General features: G+C 44.5%; 1 protein-coding gene and 1 pseudogene across 2 annotated transcripts; one reads left to right on the top strand and one right to left on the bottom strand.

The window, feature by feature from the left end:
* Positions 1-3,351: 3,351 nt before the first annotated feature.
* LOC311061260 (endonuclease G, mitochondrial-like) lies at positions 3,352-5,079 on the bottom strand (annotated as a pseudogene). The gene is made up of 2 exons: positions 5,072-5,079; positions 3,352-4,445 (listed from the first exon to the last, which is right to left on the bottom strand). The product of its transcript is annotated as an endonuclease G, mitochondrial-like (transcript).
* A 9,524-nt stretch (positions 5,080-14,603) lies between these two features.
* On the top strand, positions 14,604-15,321 carry LOC311061259 (protein SCO1 homolog, mitochondrial-like; the record flags this gene model as incomplete). Its single annotated transcript, XM_084079814.1, is given in 3 exon segments — positions 14,604-14,712; positions 14,715-15,116; positions 15,119-15,321. Coding segments are annotated over 3 exon segments (714 nt in total).
* Positions 15,322-18,993: the final 3,672 nt, after the last annotated feature.

The raw sequence follows: 18,993 nt of genomic DNA, 5'->3' as shown, positions 1-18,993 counted from the left end.
CACTTCAGCCCTATTGCAACTTTGGCAATATTCAAAATATTTTTTTACACAAAAACTTGTGAAATGGGACATTCTGCATAATGAATACTTTTACTTTTGGTACTTACATTATATTTTGATGCCAATACTTTTACTCAAATATTTTTTTAATACCATACTTTTAGTTGTATGGGTGCAGAACTTTAATTCTGCCTATGTGGCCCTCATAGGCAGAATTAAAGTTTGGTGTGACCGCACCCTGATAGTTACTTTACAGTAAAACAAAAAACACCACTGATTATTTCTAATATTTATAGAAAAGCATTTCCTAGAATGGGCAGATGCATAAAATGTCTTAATCTACGGAATTGTTGCATTTCAAGAAACCATGATTGAATCAATTAAAGGGCAAGACCACTTTGGTAGAGGTTTGGGTTGTGTTACCTTGCCATGATGTAACTCCAAAGGTGGGCAAGAAATAAAAAATACATTTTCCATTGACTAGAAATGTATCAATTAGAAATCTGCTCCTCATTGACTTACATTGTGCGGCAAAACCTCAGCTCATGCTGACAGTATAGAACATCACAAAACCCTGTAGTGTTTATTTTTTAATACAAATTTCAACTTCCTATTGGTTTTACTATTTGAAGATCAGGATCCAGATCTGTAGATCCAGTCCGGGTTTTCTTCCTAATACAAATAGAAATCCAATAGGAAGTTAACATTTTTATAAAAAAAAACAATACTGGGTCTGGTGATGTTCTATATTGTCAGAATCAGCTTTATTTGAGTTTGTTTACAGGCTAAAACAGCTCATCCTTAGCCTCTTCACCGTATATCTTTAGTCAATGGGGGGCATATTTGAAATGATCATTTTCTAGTCAATAGATAAACTATTTTTGAGTTCTTGCCCACCTTTGTTGTTACATCATGGCAAGGTCACTACATAACCCAAAACCTCTACCAAAGTGGTCTTGCCCTTTAATGACAAGTGTCTACAATGGACACACTGGCTGCTTCCCTTTCCCACCTCAACAAATTGTTGGCTAATCATCGATTAATCTTCCTGCAATGTTACTTTGATTGATTGATTGATTGATTGATTGATTGATTGATTGATTGATTGATTGATTGATTTGTATTAGATGTTTTTGCCAGATCACAAACTTGCTTCATCTTCATCTCAAACTTAAAGCACATTGAATGTGAAAATGTCTTTCTAATCTAGACACTTGAATGAATCATGCCATTTTGGTGGCTGGGTATTATAGGCCTATCATAATCGCCTGTTCATGCATGTTGTCAACAGCTGTACACATGCTATGGAAACATGAAGTTGTAATCGAGCAGTTGTATTTGTGAAAATAAGAAAGGTTAAGGTTAAGGCCTGGTTCTCAGGCTTTTCTGGACCAGGACCCACACCTTCAGCTCGCTGACGGAGTACAATTCAAGCTGGTCACATCCAGTGGTGGAAAAAGTACTCACATTTTATGCTCACATGTACATCAAAATGTACTTAAAGTACCAAAAGTAAAAGTACTAAAATGTTTGAAAATAGCAGATCTACAAGCTCACAACGCGTCGCGACGCGTTGTGAGCTTATAGATCTTATAGATCTTATAGATCGCTAGCTTATAGATCGTCGGTTTCTCCCCCGCGCTTATAGATCTTATAAATCTTATAGATCGCTAGCTTATAGATCGTCGGTTTCTCCCCCGCGCGCGCCCCCCTATTTTTAAGTATTTTTACTGTTTTTCTCAACTTTTAGGTATTTTTAGTGTTTTTATCAATCTTTAAGTATTTTTACTATTTTTTTCAACTTTGAAGTATTTTTACTCATTTTCAGTACTTTTAAGTATTTGTACTCATTTTGAGTACTGTGAAGTATTTTTACTCAAGGTATTTGAGTATTCTCTCCGTCCCTCTCTCTCTCTCTCTCTCTCTCTCTCTCCATCTCCCTATTTTCACAATGCATTGCGAGGCGTTGTGAGCTTGTAGATCAGCTATTTTCACAACGCATGGCGACGCGTTGTGAGCCTGCTGATCTGCTATTTTCAGTAGGGGAATATGAGCCCCCAAAATGTGCAGTTTGGCTTATGCGCCGAGAACAGACAGTTTTTCAGGGATCGAATGTGAGTTTGTACTGTGTAGTGCAGTGGTTCTCAAACGTTTTTATGTCAAGGACCCCCAAATTGACACTTGTTAGCCCGCGGACCCCCATTTGATAGATATGCCAGGGACCCCCGACCCGATATTATAGACTTCCCATATTTGGGCATGCCTGACACGGAACTCCATATATGGGCATAAAAGGGACAGACAGACAGACGGGAGTCAGACGGGTACAACCGCTAGTCTGACAACGGGTACGCCATAATTTATGATTATATAGATAAATCAGAAAATCCCCATACATAGAGTATGCTGATGTCATCAATATGACATCCTCAACTGGCCTATACTCCATATTTGGGCATGCCTGACACAGAACTCCATATATGGGCATAAAAGGGACACAGACTTGCAGTGTTCCTGAGTAGGCTGGTGCCCGGTGTACAGTGGTGGAAAGTAACTATGTACTGTACTTAACGCATTCACTGCCAATGACGTCTTTTGACGTCTTTTTATTTATTTTTTGATTAGAAAAATAAAATAATATAATTATTATTTATTTATTTTAATTTTGCACACAGAACCAGGAGATAATGTGATCCAAAGATGTACTGCTCCATTCACTTCCTGGTTAAAGTATTTGGGATATATTCTGTATCTCGGCAAGGGTATCCCAATGTTGTGTTGTATCTTGCAGACCAGGCCCATGGTAAGTTGCTGTACTCTGTCCTCAACCCTGAGCCATCCAATCCTAGCAAAATGAGCAGGGGTTAGATGGGTTGTGTGTTTGAGGCCAAGAGGCCTTACTAGTTTGTTTTGGGATGTTTGGAGACTTTTTTTAAGGCCTTGGTGGTGTTGGGATACCATGAGGAGCATGCATAATCGAAATGACCTTGTATGAGGGCCCCTGCAAAAATCTTCACTGTATTCTTACTGACTAGAGGAAATCCTATACAAAAAACGTGTTCTTTGGTTGACCTTTTTGATCACTCTTTTGACAATTTCATCTCTCTCTCAGCTAGGGGGTCCTTGGCCTGAAAAAACCTCGAAGACCCCTGGTGTAGAGGGTGGAACGGGTCTGCCCGGAACCAACAACCCGAACTGGGTCTTTGAGCCGGGTCCAAAATATTGACTTGTCCCTCTGGTGCGGTCGTGCTCGGTCCTGGCCATCTGAAATGGATGGGCCCCGTATGGACTACACGTGCTGGAATTTGTAGTCTTATGTAGTGGTGATGATGGTGGCTGGGATTCGTAGTTTTAATTAGCAGTGATGGCCTGTAGGGTGTTGGTTCTCTTCATGATGTTTGGAACATAGACTGGTTTGGATCAGCAGTCCTGAAGCTCTCTCGATGGTTTCTAAGGGAACCAGAAAGTGTTCCAGGGGGGTCTTTTCGTTGACGGGCGAGTTGGGCATGATATAGGAACGAAGCTCCACCCCATGTGACCCCTCCAAAATCAACACCTTGAAGAAGTGTGTTGGCACGGCAACCTGGTTTTGTCCCAACACCTGATACTTCACGTACAGCTTCCCATCAGCCTCCTGTCTGGGCAGGTACAACGGTCCGGTGCAGACGTAAACATTGCGGTAAAGTGTGGTCAGTGAACGACTCATTTGCTCCAGCTTGTTCCATGCCTTCTTGTTCATATGAGGATTCTGTGGTGCAACGTTGCTCAGGTAGAAGGTGTCGTCCATGGCCTTTTGGTCCCACTTGTGATTGCCTGCTGCAGCCAGGTGACCTCTGTCAAAGCCACTCCCCTCGTAGTCTGCGTTGGTCGATCGGTGGTACACGTGAACGCTGTCATCTTCTTTGAAGTCACAGGTGTTCCTGTTTGCAGGTCCAGTGATGGAGGAGATATTCAGCCGTTCCATTACCCAGGAGGCCGTGCGGGTGCGGGGGTCATAGGAAGTGACATAGGACTCTCTGCTCTTGACTTTGGCCAACGAGGGGAAGCCGTACTTCGTTACTGCCCCGCCCCCCTGGTACGCCGTCAGGTCGGTGGTGGAGGCCTCTACACTGGGTATGGGGACGACAGGGAGGTGACACAGGAGACCACATTGGGGGTGTGTGTCCTCCTGTTGCTCCTTTTCTTCCTTCGCCCTTACAATGGGTATGGGGACGACAGGGATGTGACACTGGAGACCACATTGGGGGGGTGTGTCCTCCTGTTGCTCCTTTTCTTCCTTCTCCCTTACACTGGGTATGGGGACGACAGGGAGGTGACACTGGAGACCACCATGGGGGTGTGTATCCTCCTGCTGCTCCTTCTCTTCCTTCTCCCTTAAACCAGACAGTAACAGCCCCAGGCCCGTTCCCACACACACCCCCACCCCGAACACAAACCACAGAAACCTCAAAACACAAAGTATAAGGGGCGTCAGGGGCGGCCATAGCTGAGTGGTTAGTGAGCCCACATAGGGAGCCAGAGGCCCTGGTTGCCCCAGGTTCGATTCCAGGCCAGGCCAGCATATGTGTCGATGAAATGAAATGTGTCCCTGAGCAAGACTCTTAACCCCTAATTGCTCACAGGTTCTCATTGGAAACAAGACTGCAACAACTTTCATGAACGACCTGTTAAAAGGAATTATCCTTATCCTTATCAGATACTCATTCACAATGATATTGTTAAGCCTCTTTTTGGGGACAATCTTTGTGCAGTTCCTCTCTCTATGGTTTCATGGGTCGCAGGATTCACGTGCCAGTGATGTATATGTCTGTATTAGTTGTCAGATGGTAAAATAATATGGTCCACCGTTGCCACAATACTAGAGACTATATAAGTCTGACATGATGGAGCTCCATATTTGGGCATGGCTGACTCATCGTGAGCTCATCATGATGACAAGAGTAAACACTGCAAGGCGGTACAAGAGCAGAGTGTTCTCTGTTATACATTCAGGGTCTTATAATCTAATATATAGTGTTTAATAAAGTAAAAAGTCTATAATAACATCCACATAGAAAATGGTATTTCTGACGTTATCATGTTGGATCCGAAACCGTGGACCCGATAGATACTGGAAGGTTCAAGAGCTTCTCAAACATGCACAGCATTTCAGAGGCAGGAAGAATCGCTGCTACAGTTTGGCCGTAAAAGCCGTACAAAGGGCTTTCGTCTACGCCACCAAAGCTAGAAAGCAAAAGAAACGTAACATGCGAACGTTGTGGATTACGCGCATCGCAGCAGCATCACGAGAGCATGGCATGAAGTACCCAGCCCTTATGCACAACATGATAAAGACTGGTGTTCAAGTCAATCGCCGTGTTCTCAGTGATCTTGCTGTCACTGAACCTCGGTCATTTCTCTCACTGACTAAGCTGGCGCAGGCGCGGCGAGAGGAAGGATTTCGTGCGGCTTTGGCCGATGGCTCAGAACCTCCTGGTGTCTTCTCTCGTGTTGTTTTTCAACAGTAGCAAGCCTGCCTTTGATGTGGACTTCCTATTGCCATGTTGTGTAGAGTGCTGCTCCTGGGTTCAGGAAAGTGCACATGCAATGGACATTGCATGTCCAGGAAATGAGTTTATTTCTATTATTTACTCACCCTTGAATACAAGGAGAATTTGTGTGTGTAAAACATTCCTTAGCCCCTTAGTGAATTAAAAAAAATGAAGAAAATACTATAATTTGTCTCTCAAAAAAGGTTTATACGGTTGGTACTTAAGTTTCACCCCAGGACTCACTTAACCATTGCATTGTGTTAGAGACCTGCATACACTTTTGGTGTTAGCGGGTCAAATTCGACCTGTGATGTAACTCAGCCAAAAATACAAAAATACATTATTATTTTTTCTCCCACCTCATAGCTGACTTGTTATGCATTCATATCCAATTTTATCATTTTTAAATATTATTTTGGGTTTGGTTTTCATCTTTCAATACATCTCGTTTTCAATTATAAAAATGTTAAAATTCACCCATTACATTTCCTATAATGAAGACAATGGATAATGATGTTATCTAGCTATAATAGACTAATATTAGAACACACTTAAAACAAAATGTATAAAAAAATACTGGTTTTAGTTTTTTAACTTGTTAGCATTGAAAAATGTTAACATTGTGACATTTGTGGTGTTAAGGGTCAAAATGTATCTGCATACCATAGAAGGTAAAAATCATTTATTTTTCATAAACCCAAACTTGATTTTATTCCTAATAGCAAATATGACTCCAAACATGTAAACATTGAATATTGACAATTTGGGGGGAATTGAGCCACACTCCTCTGCCGGATCAAATTTGACCCTTAACATCACAGATGGCACTTTTTTTTAAGACCATCATAATTAACTAAAATGGTGGCAATTGTTGGGTTAAACTAGCTGTTTCTGAGGATATCATGAAGCCGTGTTCCAATAAAGAAATGTAAAGGGTACTTTTTACCTGTTTAAACGTGAAAACGGGTAAAAAAAAATCCCCCTAACACAATGGAAGGGTTAACCTAATCACTTTAGCGGTCTAGGATGGCTGAGAATATGGGAGAGTCTCCCAACCTTTCATTTTGACTGGGTTTCTTAATGGCAGTGGTGGAAAGCAACTAAGTACATTTACTACTGTACATGTTTAGGTATTTTTGCTTTACTTAAATATTTACAATGCCCAGTACTTTTACTTACGTAAAAAAAAATATCCACCACTGCTTAAAGGAATAGTTCCCAAGTGCTTGCTCAACTTCTTATCCAGAGTAAGAGATGCTCATAGAACTCCTACACATTTTGTACAAACATCACGCAAATCATCTCTATTAGTCAAGTGATCAAGACGGATCTAACAACTATATAATTGACAAAAGCTCCGAAAGTTTGTGCGGGGTAAGCAAGCACAGGATCACTCCATTTGCCCCGAAACTTGCCACAGACTGTTGATCAGAGCTATGGCTATGTTTTAGGCATCTTACCCCACCTCGATCAGTGATCGGACTCTCGGTTTGATTGATTCTCTGATTTGCCTATCAGACCCTCAGCCTGATTTGGCAGGTTGCCATAGCAACCAGATACAGGAAGTCTGCCTGAGAGGCAGTACCAGAGCTCAGCGCAGTGCTCCGACATTAAACAGTAAACCCGAACCAAACCCGCACCCTAACCCTAACCGCACGCGGATGCCACATAGTCGGAGAAAAGGTCTGTCGGATTAACGCATGCCTCCCAGCTATAATTAGGCCAGGTCGCCGTAATGGTTCAGAAATATCTCTTACAGAGGAAATTGACTATTTAGAAGGGCTAACAGTCGAAATGTTTAGAAACGATGAGGATGTGAATCTGTTACACACACCACTAAAGCATGAGGAGGAATTTGACTATTTAGAAGGAGGAAATGTTTGGAGAGTTTTGACATCTGATGAGTCTTGGACTCTGTCTGGACCAACCTCGGATCGGGCCTAGATGTCAGGGCTGCAAAGCGGCCCTGACAGCCCTCTAGTATATATATATTAGGGCAGGGACTTCATCGCGTTAATTTCGATCAATTAATTACAGAAAAATGATTGCGTTAAAAAAATGAACACATTTTAATCGCACCTATTTTTGCACCGCGGAACGTTTCTCACTGGATGAGTTTCAGACGGACCGATGTTACCAGCGCACCAACCAGCCAGCTGCATGAAAACATGAATGAACACGCACGTATAGCCTGCTTGATAATGTTGGCAAATCAGAATCTGTAATGGATGCCCCCCCGCTGGGGGTGCACGATGCGGTGCGGGTCACATGTGTGCAATTTTTTTTAATAATGAATGAAACTACTATAACACAACAGTAGCAACACACTTTACCAGCCTCCAGTGGTGAAAATAGCAGATCTACAAGCTCACAATGCGTTGCACTTGTAGATCTGCTATTTTCAAATGGCCGATATAGGGCTTACTGTATGTTTTGTAATAATCTAACTATATAAATGGCGACCAACTTCCGCACCCTCGGTGTCCACACCCCACAGCTCTGTTATCGACTAAACAACGCACCGCCAGACCACATCTCGCCAACTGACTCGCCACGCCGGCCGCGCTGAATTTACACCTCGCGTAGGGGACATCTCACTCCTCACTACACCTTTTCCACCGCGCAACATAATTAATTCTACTCACCAAATGTCGGACAAAACGGAAGGGGAGCCAGCTTCGTACCGTTTACCGTGCGCACGACCTCATCACCACAACAGCACGCAGCCGCTGCGGGGGTTTTTTCCTTTTTTTCCAAACTTTTTTTTTGGTCACCATTTTCTCCAGGCACCATTTCTGGTGTAACGTCGGGTGTTTCTTTTCACCAGCCAATCACCTTTCACGTTGCCACGTCCGTTGCCACGTCGCGCTGACGTACGCTAAACAAGCGCTGCCGTGCGCACAATGCAAACGAGCCCAAAGGCGCGCAAAAATAAGCCGACCATTGCTTACACACAAAGTCAGACCTGGCAACGCAGCCTACGCCAATCATGTGTGAGAGATCTACAAGCTATGGGGCAGAGACGCCACCGTATCTTAGCAACAACTACAGCGCTCACTCTCATTGGTCCTGTCACGCTCAGAGCAGTCTCCAGACAATGGCATCGCAGACAGCTTGCTGTTACTGCTGTAGCCATCACAGGCAGTTGCAGCACGACGGACAGGGCGCTGTGATAGCTGCCATGTCGCTAACGCTAACCTGGTTGTCATGCCTGCAGCGGCTGTGCAATCACTTTGTCTACAATGCACGTTCGTGTGGTGAATGTCTATATTGCTGCTCAGTTCGTCCATTGTAGATGGTGTATGTTTGTGTGTGTCTTCTGGAGAACTATGTAGCTCCACAGCAACTACAGTAACTAACGTAATGGCAGGACCGCCCCGTGCAACGCATGTTAGCCTGCATTATGGTCATGTAGTAATTTCAGATAATTTCGCTCCGATTAGAGCAGTGTTTATCAACCCTTTCACGCCGCCCCCCCCCCCCCCCCCCAAATACACGTACTTGATCTGGGACCCCCCCATTCTGTTTGACTCCGTTCCACAAGTAAATATTGTGAAAATAGCCGATCTACAAGCTCGAAACGCCTCACGTTGAGAGGCTTTGTAAGCTTGGAGATCGGCTATTTTCTACATGATTGCCTCTTTCTTACATTCTTTGCCAATGTGGCCCATGTTTTCATAGCATAGTTTATTGACTACTTCTGTTGCAGAAATGGCCATTTCCTTTACTTTCGGTTTTTTATTGTCTCCGCCAGGCCGAAAGGCATGGCGCAAGACTATGTTTCACCCCCTGTCCGTCCGTCTGTGATAGCTAATCTCTCACATCGTTGACTTGATCGCAGCAAAATAACAGCCCGATGTGGAGAGTCAGTGAGAGCTGGATAAACGACGTAAAATGTGTCAAAAGGAGTCTGTACGCCTGTCGATAAATGAACACATGACCTCGGTGGGAGAGGAGATATTGTGTCTTTTGGACAAACAGCAGCGTGGTGCTGATGTTTGTTGTGTGAAGCAGCTTAATGTCAGAGTGTTTGTGTTGGAGCGCCTCAGTGCGGCTGCAGAGTTCATGTGCAACCTCTTCCACAGAGACACAGAGACACTACAAACTCTGCTGGGGAAAAAAAACACTGCTGGCCATTGACTTTCCTATGGACATTGATCTACACACTGCAGGTATATCTGCTACACACACAACATCAAACTACACACTGCAGGTATGATGCAGCGTTTGCATTACAGCCAGCATGCCAGCGTAGTTCCCATATGGTTTCAAGGTGGGCTAAACCATATGGACCCCATGTCAGCAATGTCAGCGGCATCCACTTCAGTCCCAACTGCGATGCCCATGCAGGCTATAAGTAGCTTCTACCTGGCCCTTAGGTGGGCCCCAACTAGCCATGTTTATGTGGGACCAAGGCGGGTCCTAACTGGGTTTGCCCATGCAGCCTTTAACTGGGTTCTACCTGGGCCCTAGGTGTACCCTAACCAACCACAGTGCAGTGCCCATCGCTCCAATTGTTGTGACGTCAGGGCTCTCAATACTGCACATTGGTGGAGGAGGAGGGCCCGCAGGGCGACCGCACACATCGCTGAACCAATGGTAGCCCACGGATGTTTCCTCTGTGGATTTACAATCTGCCCCTCTATGCCACATATCATCCGCACTACAGGGTCTTCACTGACCGAGCCACGGCCCCACTGACCCTCATGACGCTACGCCACTTAAACGTGCGGCAGCATGCGCTGGGTTGCCAGGTTTGCACAGCCTGCGCCAGAAACAAGCAACCACCTTCATGAAAAAAAAAAAAACACCAAAATGGTCCGCAATGTTCCAGGGGTGTCCCCGCGCGTCCCAACACTCCACAGGGGGTCAGTGGACCATCAGGGGGTCCGCGGACCCCCTGTGGACCCCCTGAAACATAACAAATATTATTTCTTCAAATTTTTTCCTTTTTCAAAAAAAAGGTTCCACAGTTTCACTCCGGCGATTTGGGTCCCCCAATATACACACGGCCACGCTGGGCCCCGTGCGCGGCTGGGGTTGAGGGGGGCGTAGCCCCCCGAAACTCTAGTAATCAAAATCTACAAAGTAACTAGTAACTACAGTTTTCAAATAATTGTAGTGGAGTAAAAGTACAACATTTGCCTCTGAGATATAGAGAAGTAGAAGTAAAAGTATTGGAAATCGGAAATACTCAAAGTGCAAATACCTCAAAATTGTACTTCAGTACAGTTCTTGAGTACATGTTGACCTCTGATGTCACGCTCATGTCACCATGACTCAGCCACTCCCAATGCAGCTATTCTCACATAATGGTGTGTGTTGTCTAAGCTCAATGTGGCGCAAGCAAATCACACATCTCCATATTTGGGCACAAAAGGGGGCATGCCCATATATGGGCATATACTGATGACATCAGGGATCTCCATTTTTGGGCATAGAGGGGACCGCCACGCCGGCCGCGCTGAATTTACACCTCGCGTAGGGGACATCTCACTCCTCACTACACCTTTTCCACCGCGCAACATAATTAATTCTACTCACCAAATGTCGGACAAAACGGAAGGGGAGCCAGCTTCGTACCGTTTACCGTGCGCACGACCTCATCACCACAACAGCACGCAGCCGCTGCGGGGGTTTTTTCCTTTTTTTCCAAACTTTTTTTTTGGTCACCATTTTCTCCAGGCACCATTTCTGGTGTAACGTCGGGTGTTTCTTTTCACCAGCCAATCACCTTTCACGTTGCCACGTCCGTTGCCACGTCGCGCTGACGTACGCTAAACAAGCGCTGCCGTGCGCACAATGCAAACGAGCCCAAAGGCGCGCAAAAATAAGCCGACCATTGCTTACACACAAAGTCAGACCTGGCAACGCAGCCTACGCCAATCATGTGTGAGAGATCTACAAGCTATGGGGCAGAGACGCCACCGTATCTTAGCAACAACTACAGCGCTCACTCTCATTGGTCCTGTCACGCTCAGAGCAGTCTCCAGACAATGGCATCGCAGACAGCTTGCTGTTACTGCTGTAGCCATCACAGGCAGTTGCAGCACGACGGACAGGGCGCTGTGATAGCTGCCATGTCGCTAACGCTAACCTGGTTGTCATGCCTGCAGCGGCTGTGCAATCACTTTGTCTACAATGCACGTTCGTGTGGTGAATGTCTATATTGCTGCTCAGTTCGTCCATTGTAGATGGTGTATGTTTGTGTGTGTCTTCTGGAGAACTATGTAGCTCCACAGCAACTACAGTAACTAACGTAATGGCAGGACCGCCCCGTGCAACGCATGTTAGCCTGCATTATGGTCATGTAGTAATTTCAGATAATTTCGCTCCGATTAGAGCAGTGTTTATCAACCCTTTCACGCCGCCCCCCCCCCCCCCCCCCCCCCCCAAATACACGTACTTGATCTGGGACCCCCCCATTCTGTTTGACTCCGTTCCACAAGTAAATATTGTGAAAATAGCCGATCTACAAGCTCGAAACGCCTCACGTTGAGAGGCTTTGTAAGCTTGGAGATCGGCTATTTTCTACATGATTGCCTCTTTCTTACATTCTTTGCCAATGTGGCCCATGTTTTCATAGCATAGTTTATTGACTACTTCTGTTGCAGAAATGGCCATTTCCTTTACTTTCGGTTTTTTATTGTCTCCGCCAGGCCGAAAGGCATGGCGCAAGACTATGTTTCACCCCCTGTCCGTCCGTCTGTGATAGCTAATCTCTCACATCGTTGACTTGATCGCAGCAAAATAACAGCCCGATGTGGAGAGTCAGTGAGAGCTGGATAAACGACGTAAAATGTGTCAAAAGGAGTCTGTACGCCTGTCGATAAATGAACACATGACCTCGGTGGGAGAGGAGATATTGTGTCTTTTGGACAAACAGCAGCGTGGTGCTGATGTTTGTTGTGTGAAGCAGCTTAATGTCAGAGTGTTTGTGTTGGAGCGCCTCAGTGCGGCTGCAGAGTTCATGTGCAACCTCTTCCACAGAGACACAGAGACACTACAAACTCTGCTGGGGAAAAAAAACACTGCTGGCCATTGACTTTCCTATGGACATTGATCTACACACTGCAGGTATATCTGCTACACACACAACATCAAACTACACACTGCAGGTATGATGCAGCGTTTGCATTACAGCCAGCATGCCAGCGTAGTTCCCATATGGTTTCAAGGTGGGCTAAACCATATGGACCCCATGTCAGCAATGTCAGCGGCATCCACTTCAGTCCCAACTGCGATGCCCATGCAGGCTATAAGTAGCTTCTACCTGGCCCTTAGGTGGGCCCCAACTAGCCATGTTTATGTGGGACCAAGGCGGGTCCTAACTGGGTTTGCCCATGCAGCCTTTAACTGGGTTCTACCTGGGCCCTAGGTGTACCCTAACCAACCACAGTGCAGTGCCCATCGCTCCAATTGTTGTGACGTCAGGGCTCTCAATACTGCACATTGGTGGAGGAGGAGGGCCCGCAGGGCGACCGCACACATCGCTGAACCAATGGTAGCCCACGGATGTTTCCTCTGTGGATTTACAATCTGCCCCTCTATGCCACATATCATCCGCACTACAGGGTCTTCACTGACCGAGCCACGGCCCCACTGACCCTCATGACGCTACGCCACTTAAACGTGCGGCAGCATGCGCTGGGTTGCCAGGTTTGCACAGCCTGCGCCAGAAACAAGCAACCACCTTCATGAAAAAAAAAAAAACACCAAAATGGTCCGCAATGTTCCAGGGGTGTCCCCGCGCGTCCCAACACTCCACAGGGGGTCAGTGGACCATCAGGGGGTCCGCGGACCCCCTGTGGACCCCCTGAAACATAACAAATATTATTTCTTCAAATTTTTTCCTTTTTCAAAAAAAAGGTTCCACAGTTTCACTCCGGCGATTTGGGTCCCCCAATATACACACGGCCACGCTGGGCCCCGTGCGCGGCTGGGGTTGAGGGGGGCGTAGCCCCCCGAAACTCTAGTAATCAAAATCTACAAAGTAACTAGTAACTACAGTTTTCAAATAATTGTAGTGGAGTAAAAGTACAACATTTGCCTCTGAGATATAGAGAAGTAGAAGTAAAAGTATTGGAAATCGGAAATACTCAAAGTGCAAATACCTCAAAATTGTACTTCAGTACAGTTCTTGAGTACATGTTGACCTCTGATGTCACGCTCATGTCACCATGACTCAGCCACTCCCAATGCAGCTATTCTCACATAATGGTGTGTGTTGTCTAAGCTCAATGTGGCGCAAGCAAATCACACATCTCCATATTTGGGCACAAAAGGGGGCATGCCCATATATGGGCATATACTGATGACATCAGGGATCTCCATTTTTGGGCATAGAGGGGACAAGGACTGACAGATACAGAGATCTCCATAATATGGGCATAAAAGGGACACGGACTGACAAATACAGAGATCTCCATATATGGTCATAAAGGGGACGAGACAGAGATCTATATATCTATATCTCTATCTATATATACACGCACGCACGCACGCACGCACGCACGCACGCACGCACACGCACGCACGCACGCACACACACACACACACACACACACACACACACACACGGTATGTGTATATAGGTGGCAGCCTATATTGTGTAACATGCAGTGATGTCAGAGACGTTGCCTAACAACGGCGATTTGAGCATGTGTCGAGGTTTGCTGTGTCCCTTTTATGCCCAAATAAGGAGTTCGGTGTTAGCCATGCCCCAAATATGGAGTCCAAGCCAGACTATGACACCAGTATGATGTTGTCATATTGAGGACATCAGACTACTCCATAGATGGGGATTTGCAGATTTATATTTTTTTGTACAACCTCCGATCCGACCAAACTTCCCACTCTGGACATCACTCCCTTTACATCGCTGTGACTTGTTCTTATCGCAATATGTCGTGTCTGTTGTTGTCGTATCGCAATAGGTTGCTGCCAAAATGGCCTTATGGTCAAATACTGAGACTGACACACAGTCTCAATGCTGCCTCACCACGGAGGACGGTCCAGTGTCTGCTAGTGCAGGTTAAAGAGGGCTGCTGTAGGAGGACAACAACGCCATGGATGTTACCTAAATGTTCCTCAACAAGAGCCTCTTCCTCCATCCCACCGCCGCCCTCTGGTGGAGACAAAAAGTCGGGGGCTGTGACGTGGAAATCCTTAGCGGTGACGTTCGCGTCGGAGGTGCTCTCCTCGGAGGAATGAAGTATGTCAAGAAAGAGAAGGAGGAATCCATTGAAAAAGAGCGGACCAGGTCAATAGGAAAGCCGTTGCTCGGTGGACCGTTTTCCCTCGTCGATCACAACAACAAGCCCAGGAAGAATGAGGACTTCTTTGGCCCGTGGGTGCTCATCTATTTTGGTTTCACACACTGCCCGGACATCTGCCCGGATGAGATCGCGAAAATGATGGCGGTGGTGGATGAAATCGACCAAATCAAGTCTCTTTCCAACCTGACCCCTGTTCTCATCACCATCGATCCAGATAGAGACACACCAGAAGCGTTGGCTGCCTATGTGAAAGAGTTTTCCCCTCAGCTGATTGGCCTGACGGGGTCACAGGCTCAACTGGACCAGGTGTCAGAGCCTACAGAGTGTACTACAGTCAAGGACCAAAGGATGAAGACAATGACTACATTGTTGATCATACAATCATCATGTACCTAGTGGGCCCTGACGGACAATTTCTTGAGTATTTTGGGCAGAATAAAAGAAGCAGCGAGATCACCAGTTCCATAGCGACACACATGAGTAAGTACAAGACAGAATTGCCCCTGCAATGAGTGCTACAGAAGGGCTGTGACAAAAACAGAGCGAACAATATAAAGTAGAATGTATAGGCTTGCTACAGAACGTGCTTTGGAGGCAATGGACTTTGCTTTGGACTTTCTTAAAAAGCCAGCAGTCTCCAAACACGCAGTTTTTTTTAAGTATATTGAAGAATACTTAAATGACATGCCTGATGACAAAGTTAAAATAATTAAAAGGAAAATGATTGAGACACTCCATACAGTTGCAGAGGAGTAAAGAGTCATTTTTAACCACAATGACATGAACCCTAGTCCCTGTTCTTGTTGTATAGTGCAAAGCTATTTTGTACGTAAAATAAATATACTAAACGAGAGTAAGAAACTCTTTATTTCATGTTACACCTGACTGACAGCTAATACATTGTACACAAAGATAATGCATTCATTTTAAGTCAACATATATGCTATACTGTATACTATATGAATATGCTTCACACAAGTAAGACGCGCGAACGCTGGAAGCGAACGCAGCTCGAAAATAACAATAAGAAGAATAGAAAGGAATGAGCAATTACTTGCCATCCGGCCTGAAATATGCACAAATGACATGGAATTCTTAGATATCCCAATAGATGAACTCGTGTAGATGCTTGTAGATGTGTTATTTTTGACTGTCGCTGCTATATTTTTCTCAGAGGAGTGTAATTACATGTAGTCACGCAGGGGCACAGGCGAATTTCAGCCACACTGTAGTGCATGCAGGCAATGAGAGCGTGAGTCACATGGGGGCAGCCAATGAGAGCGTGAGTGACATGGGGGCGCGGCTGCACACATACTGCACACAGACAGACACACAAGCCGAGCCGAGTGTCATAGTATGCTTCACTTGGGCGGAGGCCTCCTTCCGCGTTCGCAATCAACACATTTACTGCCAGGTACTATGCATCCGCTTTTTTAGCTGCTGCCAGGGTTTTTCCAAATTTTCTAACCTTTTTAAGTAGTCACAGAATATTCATCTCCAGTATCGATCCCCTCATGGTTGCTAATCACGGAGGAAATCACTGTGCTTCTGTGGGGGAAAAAAATGTCATTGTGACCTCCCGTTCTCTTGTTATACCCAGTTGAAAATATCATGTGTCGCCAAAAATACATAGTAAAAAAAAAAGTACACAGGAGCCAAGATACAGGATTTTAAAGTAATAAGTTAACCAAGAAGTGAATGGTGCAGTAAATCTTCGGATCCCGTTATCTTGGGTTCTGGACGTTTCCCCCCCCAAAAGAATAAAATAAAAAAATCACGGATATAACCGTGATTGGCAGGTAACGGTTGGATTTGCATTCACGGATATATAACGGATATATAAGATCTATCCTCAGATCTAACTAGGGCTATCCCAATACTATCGATATCGTGGACTCAAGAGACGATCTCTCGCCCTTCCTAAACCAGCCTTTTAAGGAATAATAACCTAATATAACAATATCTTCATTACAAAAACAGCTTCTTGAAAACCAAACAAACAAATTAATATATTTTGTAAATATTTTGTAAATTTTGTAAACTGCATGACGAATTCCATTTGGACTGATATGTTGTGAAGATAACAACAGGTCCATCTGTCATTTCATTCAATTCATAGCCTTTATCTGTGTAATCCCACATTCTGAAAATTGTCCAAAAGTGTCACAGGCCTCTGATTATCTCATACAGAAAGGACATTTCTTGAATACTGGGTACAATATAAACTTTGTTTGTTCCACATACGACAGACATCTGTCTGTCTGTCTGTCTGTCTGTCTGTCTGTCTGTCTGTCTGTCTGTCTGTCTGTGTGCGCACACAGTGTGTGAACTTGCTTTGCTAGATGTCCTTGATTTGCAATGACATCGAGGATACAGTGAGAGACACAAATAGATAATCATACAGGCTTTTGGTGGATTCAATATGATACAAAATATAAATGTATTGCCGTGAGCATGCCTAAATGACCGGATTTAGGACCTCCCGTTCTCTTATTATACCCAGTTGAAAATATCATGTCGCCCAAAATACATAATAATAATAAAAAAGTTAATTATTAGTTAATAATTACACAATAATACAATTAGAATTAAATGATACAATTAAAATTAAATAATAAAAAATAAAATGAGTTATTAATTATTAACACATTCCCTGCCAGAGTTTATTCATAAGGTACTCACCCACTGCCAGCGTTTTTGAGTTTTATAGCCTTTTGAACCGTTCACAAAAAAATTATATCCATTAAAATCCGCGATCGGATGGTGTTTATAAACAGCAACGACGGACGTTCGAGCCCTCATAATGTTGACACTTTTTTTTCTTTTTCTTCTTCTGTGATATCAGCGGCCCAAAGAGGCTGCAAACGTCATATCCGTTTGGCTGTGACGTGGCTGTGACGTTTCCCCACCGGCCATCTTAGATTAGCTTAGCATCCGATCGGCTATCAGATCGTTTTTAAACACAAAGAGGATAACCGTTCGGCGATCAAAGACAAGAAAATACAACCGGAGCTTACCATTCGTTTTTTAAACCGTGTGAAAACCATGATCTTTAGCCAAAACCAGGGAAAAACTGTTTTTTCAAGATAAAAAACGAACCGGAAATGGTTGTCGGAAATTTTCTCATAGGATGGGTCGGAAGCGTCACGGGAAAAAAAAAAAAATCAAGGATGGTACCAAAAAAAATTTTTTTCGTTATTAAACCACATAAAAAGACGATCCCGAGATATCTCGGGATACGCAGGTAACGGGTGGATTTAATGTCCCGAGATATCTCGGGATTGGCAGTATATGTGTTAATAGTAATGCAAAAGAACTTAAAATAATCTATACAGGCTACTCCAATCCGATGGCCCTCCTCTGCCAACTGACTGCTCCACTTGAATTGAAGTAGGCGCAGTACTCCTCTCTGAAAGCCTTGGCTTCCAGGGATGGGTTCCTGTCAGCAGATGCCACAAGAGGCTGCAAACCCCTTGAATGCTGTTCTTCACGCCAGGTTCCATGTCTGATTTGCCCTTGTGGAATAATAGGCCCGTTTGGAAGTCGGATAGAAAGCAATCTCCTGGTGAAAATAATTGCGTGCGAGGGAGTCCGGAGTGGTCAGTTCCAACAATCACTTTTTATTGTCAGAAAAGGCGAACAAGTTACAAAGCCAATGTTGTACTGCGCCCTTTGTTCATAGAAATCGGCTTCATTGAACGTGACGTCTGTGTGTACCCAAAAACACAGAGTCCTGTTCTCTCCCATTACAAGTCATTATATAGCAAAACAGTTAACATAAATAGACTATCTTCAGTCTGTGACTGTCAATCACAAATGCTTGGGCCTGCCCCTTCTTGGTCAGCACAAATGAATTTAGCATCTGCCTTGATTCGAACACATTATTCCCTTAAACCTTATCTATAGAACTGTACTTTTCCATACACTCACATTATAACATTATTATACAACATCCTATTAGCTTTGACATAAGTCTAAACAGTAACATGTCTGACGTGGTATAAATGATTTACATGATCAAAATGACTTAAAAGAAACGCATCATTAATCTCGGATTTAAGAGACAGAATGATCGTGTTATCCCACTATAAAGGGTTTTCCCTCGGCCCTATTTTACTAAAACTTAGTCCTATATTTATCTGTGAATTTAGAGAAGATCAGTAAGCATTTAAGTTTGTTCCACC

Source organism: Gymnoscopelus microlampas (assembly GCF_963454915.1).
Source record: "Gymnoscopelus microlampas genome assembly, chromosome: 15".
NCBI classification, from domain to species: Eukaryota; Metazoa; Chordata; class Actinopteri; order Myctophiformes; family Myctophidae; genus Gymnoscopelus; species Gymnoscopelus microlampas.
This window is presented reverse-complemented; position numbering and strand designations above follow the sequence as displayed.